This window comes from Nomascus leucogenys, chromosome 3 (genome assembly GCF_006542625.1).
Source record: "Nomascus leucogenys isolate Asia chromosome 3, Asia_NLE_v1, whole genome shotgun sequence".
Taxonomy (NCBI): domain Eukaryota; kingdom Metazoa; phylum Chordata; class Mammalia; order Primates; family Hylobatidae; genus Nomascus; species Nomascus leucogenys.
Window position 1 is genome coordinate 76,059,256 of NC_044383.1, and position 14,703 is coordinate 76,073,958.

The following is a 14,703-nucleotide window of genomic DNA, read 5'->3' on the forward strand; positions in this document are numbered from 1 at the left end:
GGTTATTACTATTCTATGTGTGCTTATAAATATACATATTCCTCACTTTTCAGAAGGTGAAACTGATAACTAAGAAATAAGTTGCCCAAAGTCATGTGTTAATAAATGGAGCTGGGATATGAACCCAGGTTCAGAGGCTACACTAACTTTTTCCAGCAGAACATACAAATTTTAGGTTTCTCATTAGCCCATGCTGTATAACAGCATCACTGCCCAAAACAAACACTGTTTGGCATCTGTAATGGTGGTATAAGTAATTCTATTCAGGCTCCTAAACTTATTATTAGCACTGATAGAACAATAACTCTGGATAATTTCAGATATAAAAGAAATGTATCCTAGATACATACTTAAACTATTTAAGACTATGCAGTAATATCTGAAAACTTTGATTTTTTTTTAATAGTACACTGTTGCATTTTCTGCAAAATAAGCACCATCAGATTTACTTACTCTGCAACTAGACAGTTAAGAACAAACAGCAGGGTCAAGAAACACAACAATGTAAAAGTCCTACAACAGTAAGAAACTAACACATCTGAGACATCCTAAAATTGTAAAATTGCCCTTTTGAACTCTTTAAATCTTAGGTCTTATCAAAGATGGTTATCACATTCTCAAAACAGGCCTAACAGGTATTTCAAAATGTTTTAGCCATATCATATCTAAAGCATTTTGGTGGCCCATGGCTTGATGTTAATTTCCTATCAAACTGCCACTGCATTTCTCTTCCTTACCTGCTTGGTATGATTGTCTACCATACTAGAAGAGTCATCGATAGCCAAACAAATCTGATACTGGCGTTTACTGGGCTTGGTCCTTCGAAGCCAAATCTTGTCTTTCCGAAATTGACTAGCAATGTATGGAATGACTTTCCGTATGTTCAGTCGTTTCCCAGTTCGATAGTCTCCTCTATTTATTCAAACGGGGGCAAAAATTAGTTAACTTTTAATTCCTGAGAATTTTTATTAAGGACAAAAATCACAATAATACCTTAAAACCAATAGCAGGTAACTAGGAACCTGGCACAATGAAGTGTTTCTTTCAATTGAGGACTAAGTGCCAGGATCTTCTTGACCTCTAGCCAGAAAAACTGGACATGTATGTGGCAATAATAATTAGGTCCTTCCAGACACATTTTTAAAAATTAGGAAAAAATGCACTAAATATGAATGATTTTGGACATCTTTGAAAAGATCTAGGTGAGTAACACCTGTAGCAAGTGAATAACTCAACATGTAACAAGGTGATCAATACAGACACCCAGAAACTTTTGTGCAGAGATAATAATAGGAAAACAGGGTAAGGAACAGCATACTGGTTGGTGCCTGTACGGCAGAAGCGGCAACCTAGAATCTGGCACTATAAATGGTTAGGTGCCAAGTTCAACAGAATCAATGAAGCTGCCATCTTCTCAGGGCACTGTGAGGCCTTCCAGAGGGGAAGACTTACTTCAGCTTGGCTGCCTGGGTAGGCTCTAATATGAGACGAAGCTCTTCACATAACCGTTGTGAAAGAGGCGCTGTTAAGATCAGGTAACTCTGCCACATCTCAGCTGCAACCTTCTCCTGTGACAACAACAAAATGTAAGTTACCCTCAGAATGTCAGAGCCAACCAAGTCTTCTAGCAAGATGCAGGCTTTAAGCAAAGTGGTAGAAAATGACCTGCATGAACTTTCTCAACAGAAGCACTTTAAATCTTCTCCCAGCAAGCTACCATGTAATTTACTTGATTAAAAATGTCTCTCCTTCCAGCTAGGGGTGGTGGCTAATGCCTGGTAATCCTAGCACTTTGGGAGGCCGAGGCGGGTGGATCACTTGAGACCAGGAGTTCGAGACCAGCCTGGCCGACATGGTGAAACCCTGTCTCTACTAAAAATACAAAAAATTAGCTGGGCATGGGGGCGGGCACCTGTAATCCCAGCTACTCGGGAGGCTGAGGCAGGGGAATCGCTTGAACCCAGGAGACGGAGGTTGCAGTGGGTCAAGATCGCACCACAGCACTCTAGCCTGGATGACAGAGCAAGATTCCATCTCAAAAAAAAAAAAAAGAAAGAAAGAAAAAAGTCGGCCGGGCGCAGTGGCTCACACCTGTAATCCCAGCACTTTGGGAGGCCAAGACGGGTGGATCACCTGAGGTTGGGAGTTCGAGACCACCTTGACTAACAGGGAGAAACCCCATCTCTACTAACAATACAAAATTAGCTGGGTGTGATGTTGCATGCCTGTAATCCCAGCTACTCAGGAGGCTGAGGCAGGAGAATCCCTTGAACCCGGGAGGTGGAGGTTGTGGTGAGCCAAGATCATGCCATTCCACTCCAGCCTGGGCAACAAGAGCAAAACTCTGTCTTAAGAAAAAGAAAAGAAAAAAGAAAAAAGTCTCTCCTTCAACCAAACCCATAACCCACACTTCTAAGTGAGAAAGAATGAAACGAGGCAGTTAATTATTGTAATTCATGACCAAATCAATGCCTTACTTATGTCACCTCCAAAGAGTAAAACGTGTACCCTTCATATGGGGAGGGAGATGTGAATGGGTAATTTTGGCACCAGCAGATCCAGCTACTTATTGGTGGATGCTCAGAATCATGTTTCAAAAGTAAAAGTGGGCAGGACATGGTGGTTCACGCCCGTAATCTCAGCACTTTGGGAGGCCAAGGCGGGTGGATCACCTGAAGTTTGAGTCCAGCCTGGCCAACATGGTGAAACCCTGCCTCTACTAAAATACAAAAAAATTAGCCGGGCGTGGTGGCAAGTGCCTGTAATCCCAGCTACTTGGAAGGCTGAGGCACAAGAATCACTTGAACCCGGGAGGCGGAACTTGCAGTGAGCCCAGATTGCGCCACTGCACTCCAGCTGGGGCGAGAGAGCAAGACTCCATCTCAAAAAAATAAAAAAAAGTAAAAATGCTAAGGGCAAATCCCTCCAGCAACACACTCAACACAAAGCCCCATGATTTTTCTGCCAACTGTGGCAGAGCACTCAATACATATATGTGGTGGGAGTGATTATGACAATAGATATAAAAGTGAAATGTGTACATAATACAGTAAATTTAGGATGCAAAGTCATTAAAAATAAAACTGCTGGTTAATCCACACTACCACGTTAAGTCAGCCAGCAATGACCTAGCTGGCCTCTTCTCAGGATGGCACAGCACAGACTCTTGCCCAGTTTTTCAACCACTGTCACAACTATTACATCCATTACAGAGCCAGCAACAGAAATTAAAGGAATTAAGCACACCAATTTCTATTTTAATTAAGCTATAGATCTAACAGCAAAGCAGCCAGAAACTGATGGACAGATGTAGGCTTTAGGATTGTAATTATATTCTCCATATGCCTGGTCCTTTTTACTAAGGTAATTGCTAAGAACCTATTAAGTTTGCTATATGTTAAACAAACAAAAAAAAAGTCGAGATATTTTACGAAAAAAAACAGTGAACAGTGACTTACTTCTTCTGGGTTTCCAGATTCACGTGGCTGCCACATTTCCAGCTGTCTCTCCAGCTCCTGTCTTAGCTCATTGACATCTTTTAAAAAGGGCTAAGAAGAAAAAGCCATAGGTAAGAGGTGGCCCAGGTTGGAATCACCAACTTAGTATCACTGGGTGTCTTCCGCCCTACAGTATGAACTCAAAGTACATAGTCAAATGCTTCTGAGATTCAAAACTTAATTCAGCAAATACAGTGACACAATGAGAAGATGCCAGACAAGCATTCTGCTTCCCTCTTAGAGAGACAATATGGATAAAGAAAACTTTTAACATTTATAAAGCCACTGTAGCAAAACAAAACCCAAACACCCTTAAGTCATCAATAATGAAAACGTTATCTGATTAATCAAGTAAGTCAAACTCTTAGCTCAAGAACTTAAATTAAATAGCTCTTCATACATACAGGCACTAAGCCAAAGATTTTTTACTTAACCATCACAAACCTAATTGTCCTGAAGGTTCCTTATACAAGGATGGTTAGAAAAGTGGGATGTGAGTCCCAGAGGCCAAGGACCAGACCCACCATCACAGACAGGTCAGGGCACTGTGACCCTGTGATTAATTGTTGGAACAGTATCACATGCTTGAAGAACACCTATCATACCAATAGTATGCCTAAAAATTTTGAATAAGAACATGAAACCCCTCAACAACCAGATGTTCCATAAAGTTCTAAAGACAAAGATTTAAAACCAGTTTAAAATTTTATTTTGTTAATTTATTAACACTATATTAATGCAGTAATTTGTGAGTTTTACTACCTGGAAGATCGTGTCCATGAGGAATTGATGAGCTGTATGAATGGTAGACTCTCGGCTTCTTTCTGGTTTCTCATTTTCTGTCTCCTTATGGGCTTTGTCTGTTCTGGGGTCTTGGTCTTCCTCTGTTTTAACAGTTTGGATCTCCACTTCCATCTCATCAAAGCCTATTTTCATTTAAGGACATAATTTTACTTATAATAGTAGCCTGATGACTGACCAAGTCTTTGCTATTGCCCGTTAATCCTGACAATTAATCAAACTTCATTCATTCACTCTCCAACACATTTCCACATGTTGATTTCAGAGGTTCTTTCTCTCTGAGACACTCATTGCCAACCCTTACTCTCTAAACTCCCCTCCTCCTCACCTGATGTTGAAGGCAGATGTTCTCGGAAAGGGAAATAGGGGAAATTTTGGGTGTCCTAAGAAGCCTTGTAAAACTGTGGTTCTTGAAACTATATGCATGTAAAACTTTGACAGAAATAAAAACTAAAAGCCACAATTCCATTTTACAGATGAGGAAACTGAGGCAAAGAAAAGATGAACAATTTGCTTCAACTTGTGAGGTGAGAGGCAAAGCCTGGATTGTCACATAGGGTAGTCAACCGTTCTAACAGTTCTAACACTCCTGAGAGGACAGGAACTAAGCAGAAGAAAAAGCCTTTGAATTTGGCAAGTTCTTTTGAATTTGCATTTATTCATTGCTGATAAAGTTATTTTTTTTGCCAAGTAATAGAACTTGGTTAGCTATGAAAGGTAAACTTCTCATTCTATTTCTTTTAATATTTTACTGCATTTTATGCTAATAGCATATACTTTTATATAATTGAAAATATCATTTCTCTAATAATATACTTTCTCATCATAGCTGTAGTAAGTGTACTATTCTGGTTTCTTCTACATATTTTTTAAAAACTGATGAGATTTTGCCAGAAATTCAAGTTTTAGGGGACTCCTTAAAGGATGGTGTCCTGCAACACCCATCCCTGTCCATATTTTCGTTTTCTGGTCCCAAACAAAATATAATGAAATTATTATAGGCAATTTATTCATCTAAGCCATGGATTAGGACATGGAATTGAACACCAGACTAGATTATAGTGAGAGAGAACTGACTACTTCAAGTCAGAGAGCCTGGGAAGGGTTTGTTCACTAGCAGGACTCACCCAAGGGTGCTGTGGTGCCCGACTTGATTTCCTCTGGCTTCAGCTGCTCCACGTCTGCTGCTTTGAGCTCCTCCTGCTCCTCTGTGTCCATGAGGGTGTCCTCTATCTCCTCCTCTTCCTGATCTTTGCCAGAGTCTTTTGCAGACTGTTGCTGTTCTTTGCTGGCCACATCTGTCAACAAAGCACGCACTCACACATAAAAATCCTAGGTCTTTGCAGAACAAAATAATAATACGTGGGTATGGTTTCCGTCATTCTAGCTTCCAAAATGCTACTGATGCAAGTTGTGCCACTGACCAGCTTGGAGACTTGTCTGTACCCAAGATTTCCTATTGACCTACTGACATAATGAACTGCCTGTTCCCTACCCCCTACATAAATTATGAGGATATAGTGTAACTATACATGTGACACTGGCTGCCTTCCGCCCTACAGTATGAACTCAAAGTACACAGTCAAATGCTCCTGAGCATTTGACAAAATAGGGTGTTTAACTGGGCTATAGGGTGACTCTAACAATAATTTATTATATATTTTCAAATGACTAGAAGAGCAGATTTGAATGTTCCCAACACAAAGAAATGATAAATGTTTGAGGTGGTAGATAAGCTAATTATCTTGACCTGATCATTAAACATTGTATACATGTATCAAAACCTCACACTGTACCCCACAAATACGTATCATTATTATAGGTCAATTAAAAATAATGAAAAGTAATAGAAAACAAGGCACAGAAAGACGACTAGGAATCCCAGCATTGTGATCTTGTGTGAGTGAGTTCTTAAACCACCTGGCCTCAGTGTACTTACCTATACAACAGAGAAGCTCTAGCTCATAGGATTCGTTGAGGAAGTTTATGATCATGCAGCAAAGGCTCAGAAAAGTTTTTTGGCACAAAGCAAAAGCTCAATACATGGTAGCTACTGCTCTATTTTTTTTTTTTTTTAAGTGGGATCAAGGAGAGACAAATGTAATCCAATGTAGAGCAATCATTTTCATACCATACTAAAAGGTAGATTATTCTCAATATAAGTTTACATATTAGGAATGAAACAGTGAAGTCACGAAGAGAACTAGAAGGGGAGACTGACCAATGACCTCATGCTGAGACATTTTTCCTCCTTTTTGCACTTATGGAGAAAACATATATTTCAAGTATCATAGCTCCTGTCAGCACAGGGACCTATCCAGAGGTGACTAAGAAGAAAGAAATGTCCAGTACGAAGAAACCCTGATATTGGGGTTTGGATGTAGCCAACTGTTATTTTTAATTATTATATTTAAGGATATTTAAAGTGTTTATACTAAACCAAGAAATCTTAACCATCTTCACTTGGTTACAGATACCTTTGTACCAAAAACAAACTGTATTTCTGCACATTTCTTATGTTTACAAAGCCATTTCCTCTTTCCCCTGATACAAATGTGTACTATCAGCTGCCAGGCACAGCTGACTTGACCTGATCATTAAACATTGTATACATGTATCAAAACCTCACACTGTACCCCACAAATACGTATCAAAACACAGCACAAGCTCTCAGAGAGAGCTCAGTGGGCAAAGGCAGCAGCTTTCCCAGGACCATACCATAGGTCTGTGCATCGTACGCGTCACTGCCTTGTTTAATGTGCTCAAATGCATCTGCATCCTCCACCTGGGCCTGGGGCTGCTGAGCTGGCCCCTGCTCGGCATGGCTGTCCGCATCCACAGTCCTCAGCCTCTTGTGCACACGCTCATTGTGATCACCCATGGAACGTTCATTGTCAGCCTGCCCAGGTTTCCTCTTAAAACTCTGAGAAATACAAGGAAATTCATCAGAGCCTTGTCTGTCATGACAAAAGGACTCAAAGTAAACATAATATCCATCTACAGGGGACAGGATAAGTAAATCAGGTGTAGCCATACAAGAATGGAATTCAACACAGCTATTAAAAAGAACAGGGAATCTATATACTTATATAGAACAATCTCTGTGATATACTTTTATATCTAAAATGAAGGCAAAGAAACATACTTTCACACATCCATATATGTCATATATGCAGAAAATATCTCTGAAAGAAGAAAGAATTGGTAATACCAATTTGCTCTGAGGAGGGTCCCTTGGGGACAGGAATAGGATGTAGGCTTTTTAGGGGATTGGTTTTTTACACTAATTTTGCATCACGTGCATAAATTATACCCTATTTAAAAAACTTACTCTTAAAAAAGCAAAAGCCTATGGACAATGAAAAGAGTGAGAGAGTAGGTGCTGGGCAGCCGCACACAGCACTTGGCTCTTAAGACTTCATGGCCAGAATCAGGGGTCGGGGAGAGACACAGGCAGGGAAGAAGCCCAGTGACAGGATCCCACTGGGTAAAGCCCCATGGTCCTGGTCTGCTCACCAAGGCTGCTATCATATCTGATGCGACAAAAAAAAAAAAAAAAACAGGAGTATAGCTTTTTTTTTTTTTTTTTTAAAGCACTACGTTTGGAACATGTTTTTCTACATGCTGTCTTCACCTAAGTTTAGCTGAGGAGTGATAGAAACCTGTGTGTTTTTCCTGGTGTGCTTCTGGGAGGCCAACTGGGCAATGAAATTCGATTCATGGCCTTCTGCCTGGTTTGCATCTGCAGCTCCACTTCCGTGTTCCTAGGAAATCCAAGCCACAAAAGAATGAGGTGAAAGAAGCTATTACAAGTCCCTGGTTACTGTGCTGCATTGAATACAACTTCTCTTACTGCTATCCTTTATTCTCAGTCATATAATCACTCCTGCCTACCTGCCTGCTCTGGAACTCACCATAACTAAGGCCCGGCCTACAGGCAGAAACAGGAGTGTCTAGGTACAGACCTTGTGTTACCCTCTCAGGGGCCTTTATAAGGCTGCTTAGTTCTTTGCAGGAGTATTATGTCTCACTCCAAAGACCGGACAGACCTCAACTAGAAACCAGGCTTCATCATCAACCAGCTGTGTACACTTGAGGTTGTCATTTAATTTTACTGAGGCTTATTTTTCTCAAATATACAATGAAGAAAATAGTACAATATCATCTATCTCATGGGGACATAGGACTTTCTGAAGTAATGAAAATGCTTAGCACCTAATGGGTGCTCAATGAATATTTGTGGTGGTGGTAGTCATACGGTATAAGCAATATAAATGGTTGTTACTGTCAGTAAGAACTAGGACTCAAAGAGACTAAAGTTGTCCAGAATCACCACTGTAACCAGCAGGTCCTGTGGTGACATTCCATGTTCTTTCCATAGCACCCAGCAACCTGAATTGTGGCCATATCAGCACACATCACCACCAGATCAAAGAATGAAAAAGTTATTTGCTTTTTAAATTAAACATTTAGAAACCTGATGATGAGCAAGGAAAAGCAAAACATCATTAAAGGTATACATTGCCTGAAGTCTAAATTCCATGTTTCCTTCCTGGAGAGCTTTCTGAAAAACAACACGAACCTGATTCTCCCATCTAGAGCTACCAGTCTAACAACTTTTTCTTATTATGCACACCACTTAAATAAAAGCCGATATTCCGGGGTTTGTCCTGGGAGGCATATAAAAATAAGTATCAGTCATGCACCACACAACAACGTTTCAGTCAAGGAAAGACTGCAATGTGCACTGGTGGTCCTATAAGATAATAACACGTTTTTACTATATCTTTTCCATGTTTAGATTCATAAATACTTACATTGTGTTACAACTGCCTGCAGTATTCAGTACAGTAACACTGTACAGGTTTGCAGCCTAGGGGCAACTGGCTCTACCATCGAGGTTTGTGTAAGTACACTCTATAGTGTTCACACAATCACAAAATTACGGAATGAGGCATTTTTCAGAATGTATCCCTATCTTTAAAAAAATAACTGTTCAGTCACGTGTTGCTTAAAGAATGAGATGTGGTCTGTTAGATGTCAACAACAAAACAAACAACAACAAAATAACCAAACATAAACCAACTAATGCTACACAGAAGGTGATGTCAGACAGGGAGAAGAGACCCTATTAAGAGGCAGCTGGTGGCTGCAGTGAAACCACTGATCACCTCTTTCCCCTGCTCTTTCTCAGGTGCGGCCCCAGCCAGCTCCATGGCCTGTGTGCTCTGCATGTTCTCCACGCCAGTCTGCCCACAGGAGGCGTGCTCCTTCCTCTCCAAAGCCTCTGGCACCTGCTCCTCTGTATCAGAGTCCTCCTGTTCTTCTTCCTGCTTCTGCAGAGAAATCAAACACAGCATTAAATGCTCTGGGGGAACAGCATAAGGTGGGAGACCCAGCAACAAGCAGGCTTCCCCACTCCTAACCGAGGGTCTTAAAACAGAAACTTAGAACTCCTTGAAGTGCCACATGTTGATGGAGGAGTATCCTAAAAGGGATTCTAACGGGAATAAGGTGACTTCTCCTCTTCCTCATTATTTTTAACATAAAAAGCCAGACATCTCACGATACCTGGGGCTGGAAACCTTGGTCAGCAGGGCCATTCTCTCCACCTTCTTCATCGGCTTCCTTGTCTTTTTCCTCCAGAGACTGCTGCTGCTCCTCGGAGTGTTCTTCAGGATGCTGAGCAGCATCTCCATCTTGGTCATCAGCTCCTGTGTCCATTTCCTCTTCCCCTTCTGCCTTGTCATCTTCACTGGGGCCTTCCTCGGGCTCCTGTGGACTCTGACTTTCATTCTGGTCAATCTCAGTCTCTCCTCTTTCCTCAGCTTCATGACCTGCTTCTTCTGGTTTTTCTTTTATCTCCAAAGGATTCTCTTCTGTATAGATACAACAAAAGGAGTGCAGAATTTTTTAAACATACATGATTTCTTAAGCTGGGAGCTAGTTATGCAAGTTTTGTCTTATTACAATTCTCTAAACCAGCAAGTGGCAAATTGTGACCCACAGGCCAAATCTGGCCTCCACATGTTTCCATGAAGAAAGTTCTACTGGCCGGGCACGGTGGCACATGCCTATCATCCCAACACTTTGGGAGGCTGAGATGGAAGGATCACTTGAGTTCAAGACCAGCCTGGGCATGCATCATAGTGAGACCCCATCTTTTACAAAAAATAAAAAATTAGCCAAGCGTGGCGGCATACACCTATGGTCTTGGCTACTCAGGAGGCCGAGGCAGGAGGATCACTTGAGCCCAGGAGGTCAAGGCTGCAATGAACTATGATCATGCCCCAGTACTCCAGCCTGGGTGAAAGGGCAAGACCCTGTCTCCAAAAAAAAGTAAAGTTTTTACTGGAACACAGCAACATATATTCTATGTTTACCCCATCCAGTTTGTACTGCCTATGGCTGCTTTCACTCTACAACAGTAGAACTGCGTGTTTGCAATCGAGAGCTTATGGTCTGCAAAGCCTAAAATACTTAGTATCTGACACTTTATAGAAAATGTTTGCCCACCCTTGTTTTAAACCATATTCATACATACAGTTGTTTTAATGGCACATTTCATTAAAAAATAATAGCTAATCCACCCAAAAAAAACCCCATAAACAAACACAAAAAAACACAATAGGAAACTTTTAGGCCAACAATAGGAAATGACAGCTTAATGCTCAATTATCATTGTGAATAATTGGTGGATGTCATGATCATATACAGAAAATACAACTCACGCTGAAATAGAAACACTTATTTTGAAAAAGTTTTATCAAAAGAGCTTTTCTATACTTTGGACACTTCAAAAATCAGTTATTAGCAAATTCTTAAAATAACTCATTTTTATTTTTTTTATTTTTTTGAGATGGAGTCTCGCTCTTGTTGCCCAGGCTGGCATGCAGCGGTGCCACCTCGGCTCACTGCAACCTCTGCCTCCTGGTTCAAGCAATTCTCCTGCTTCAGCCTCCCAAGTAGCCAGGATTACAGGCATACACCACCATACCCAGCTAATTTTGTATTTTTAGTAGAGACGGGGTTTCTCCATGTTGGTCAGGCTAGTCTCGAACTCCTGACCTCAGGTGATCTGCCCGCCTCAGCCTCCCAAAGTGCTGGGATCATAGACATGAACCACCGTGCCTGGCTAATTTTTTAATTTTTTAGAGACAGAGTCTCCTTCTGTCACCCAAGCTGGAGTGCAGTGGCGAGATCATGGCCTACTGCAGCCTCAACCTCCTGGGCTCAAGCAATTCTCTCGCCTCAGCTCCTGAGGAGCTAGGACTACAGGTGTGTGCCATAATACCCAACTACTTTTTTTTTTCTTTGGTAGAGACAGGGTCTCACTCACTATGTTGTTCAGGCTGGTCTCAAACTCTGAGCTCAAGTGATTCTCCCACCTTGGCTTCCCAAAGTGTTGGGATTACAGGCATAAGCCTCTGCAACCAGCCTATTGTTTTTTTTTTTTCCATTATCTATTATTTAATTAGCAAACAATTTTAAATAATTGTTCCTTAGTTACAAAATGAGTCTGGCTATTTAAAAGCAGATAGCGTATTACATTCTCAGTGGATTTTAATTTTCTTAATTTTATGCTTTCTTGGTTATTGACTTTGTTTGCAACTAGATTCTAAAATTGATTTTTACATAAATGGCACCTCTTATTTTTTCCTTTATAACTTGCTATTTTTGTTCTAATACAGCATTATAAAAATATACATATACATTTTTAAAAATAGACTTTATAACTATGTAACTGACTCATTTATCAGCGAGGCCAGCTCACATCTTTCTGTCTGATTAAGCAGCAGGAATGGGGCCCTCTGTTACAGGGGCACCTCCAACACAATGCTTTCAACCAATACCAGATAACACTCCCTAAAGGACTCACTAGGGTTGAAAAATGGATGACAAAGGCATGAAATACTGTCATATGCCATGTGATTTCTCTTGGGATTATTTAGTCTCGTTCCTCACTACACGTGACAATCAATAACTGAAACCATTTCTCTAAAAAAGCTGTAACTGGACTCCACGACAGCTTGGTATACCCAGACTGCACAGCGTTTACACCATCCCATGAGATGGGATACACAGTGCTGTGTGTGAAGCACCACCAGGGCACAGCAGTGCCAAAAGCGAGAATAGGACGTGACAGTAGTTTGATAAATACTTCGTGGTTGATGAGCTATAGGGATAATCACATGAGAAATACTACAAAGGAAAGGCAAACCATTGTCTCAAACTGGGATTGAGCCAACCAAACGTGATTTATCACGTGGCCATGACACAGAGCCAGCTCTCAAAAGAGAAATCAGTTACTGTTCATTAGTGAGTTCTAACTGGTCTCTTTGTTTCTGAAAGACGCACCTTCTCCTTCTTCATTGTCGGTGTCCTCACCACCATTCTTGTCTTCACTGTCGAGGTTCAAGTCATCTGGAAGGTCCAAGGCCTCGGGTTCTGGCACCTTTTCCTGTTTGCCATGGTAAGGGTCCACCTCATTTTCATCATATTCCCTCTTTGGGACAATGGAGACAACAGGGATAAGATAAAAATACAAATCTTTTTTTAAAAAGTAGAATTCCCATAAAATCAGCTCTAAGTATTTTACACTGTGAGAGAATACAATATCTATTCCCTAAAATTATCTGTACACATTAGTATTTTAATAATATTTTTAGACCTTTCACGTTGGAATCTCAGATTTCACTTTCTGTGCAGGTTATCCAAGGACAAGTGGTGCTATGTTACTTAATCTCAAAGAAACTTACAAGAAGAAATAAAGAAGGGATCACAGGTTTTAGCTTCTGATCTATAGCATGAGCCCAGACAACATGTGGACTACCCTGTCAGGAACCAACAGTTAGATATTTTATGTCCTGTTAAGAGCCTCTGTTGCATATTCTTTTATGAGGTAATGGGAGAGCAGTCAACGAATAGGGGAAAAAATGTCTTGAGACACCTTGAGAACTATACAGTTCAAGAGCCCTGGCCTTGAGTCAAGAGAGCGGATCAGTTTCAAATCTTCATTACCTCATCTATTTGTTCATTAATTTTGTCTTCACCTTGTCCACCATCATCAGCTTCTGCTTCTTCCTTCTTATCTTGCTGGCTTTTATCTTTGTTTGAATTGCCACTATCCAAGTTGTCATCTTTAGCAACAAGTTCAGAATCTTCCTAAATGTCAGAGGAAGAAAAAACAATCATCACACTCAATCCAAGAAACTGCTTCTGCATGGGTTGACTTTTAGACATGCATAATTTCTGCCTATTGGACCTATCCCATGGATGGCTGATGAAGTGCCATCCATGACCTAGAGAAAACAGTGCAGGTCTCCATGACAGCAGCAATATTATTAGGTGTGTGAATGGTGGGGTGAGTTTGATAATTCATTGCATCACCCTGGGCTGTTGCAGTATTACACTCAGCCCTGGAGTTCTCCCAAGCTGGGAGCTGGAAAAATTCAGTGGCCTATAGGAGAATCAGCTTAGAACATCTGCACAGGGTTTTGTTCATCCTCTTCCACAACACATGGGATGACTCAGGTCAAGCTACTCTTAGCTTTCAATGTAATCAATAAGATAGGATAGCAAAAAGAAAAAGAGGAATGGGAAAAAGAGAACAAAACAAATACAGAAAAAGAAGAGAAGTAAATGACAGAGAATGGTAGGTGGTGGGCAGATTACCTCCTCTCAGCTTGTTTGGGAGGGGGGGATCTTTCAATTACCTCATCCATTCCTGGTCCTGTTTCTTCAGTTTTATTGTCTTCTTCCTCCTCATCTTCCTCCTCATCGTCATCACCCCAAAGCCTCTCATCTAGTTTGTCAGCTTCCTCACCATTGAGATCGCCCATGTGTTTATCCAGGTCTCCGCCCTCACTATCTGATTTCTCATCATCCTCTTCTGAAAGGGAAGGCACTGAGCTTAGTTAGGCAGATCTCCAAACTGACCCAGTCCTGTGTATGTAAGAGAGGTGTGGATCCGCTTCCCTGGCAAGGGCCCCACCTGAGATTTATTGCCTTTTTCTGCAGAACACACCCTACAGGCAGATGCCTTTAGATCTACTGACATAGTCTTACTGTGTTTTGCAAAGTAGAGGAACAAGGAAGTCTATAATGCGTGAAGAGATGGTAAGAAGAGTAAGGAAATACCTAGGAGGATGTCTGGTTTTGGTGCTGGGGGAATGGCCATTATGGGACTCAGCAACCTGAGTTTTGTGTCTGAAATGATGGGGTTGGACTAGGTGGTTTCCACGGGTCCTCCCCATCTTCAATATACTGCTATGATTTTTTCCAACACCTAAAATCAGGTCTCAATCAGAATTGTCTTCATTTGTCTTTGCACAGGGTCTACTTTGCAAAAGGTCATATCCTATGTGCCTTAGGCCAGCTGCCACTAAGGTCAACTTTCATTTCT

General features: G+C 41.1%; 1 protein-coding gene across 1 annotated transcript in view; it reads right to left on the bottom strand.

The window, feature by feature from the left end:
• MDN1 (midasin AAA ATPase 1) overlaps positions 1-14,703 on the bottom strand; it is a 179,395-nt gene that overhangs the window by 6,493 nt on the left and 158,199 nt on the right. The window contains exons 86-97 of the mRNA XM_030809472.1: positions 14,015-14,190; positions 13,320-13,463; positions 12,657-12,804; positions 9,870-10,177; positions 9,470-9,634; positions 7,961-8,062; positions 7,017-7,221; positions 5,426-5,596; positions 4,260-4,423; positions 3,459-3,548; positions 1,453-1,568; positions 738-912 (exon numbers count right to left, since the gene is read on the bottom strand). Of these exons, the coding sequence (XP_030665332.1) occupies positions 738-912; positions 1,453-1,568; positions 3,459-3,548; positions 4,260-4,423; positions 5,426-5,596; positions 7,017-7,221; positions 7,961-8,062; positions 9,470-9,634; positions 9,870-10,177; positions 12,657-12,804; positions 13,320-13,463; positions 14,015-14,190 (1,964 nt within the window). The remainder of the gene's footprint in view (positions 1-737; positions 913-1,452; positions 1,569-3,458; positions 3,549-4,259; positions 4,424-5,425; positions 5,597-7,016; positions 7,222-7,960; positions 8,063-9,469; positions 9,635-9,869; positions 10,178-12,656; positions 12,805-13,319; positions 13,464-14,014; positions 14,191-14,703) is intronic.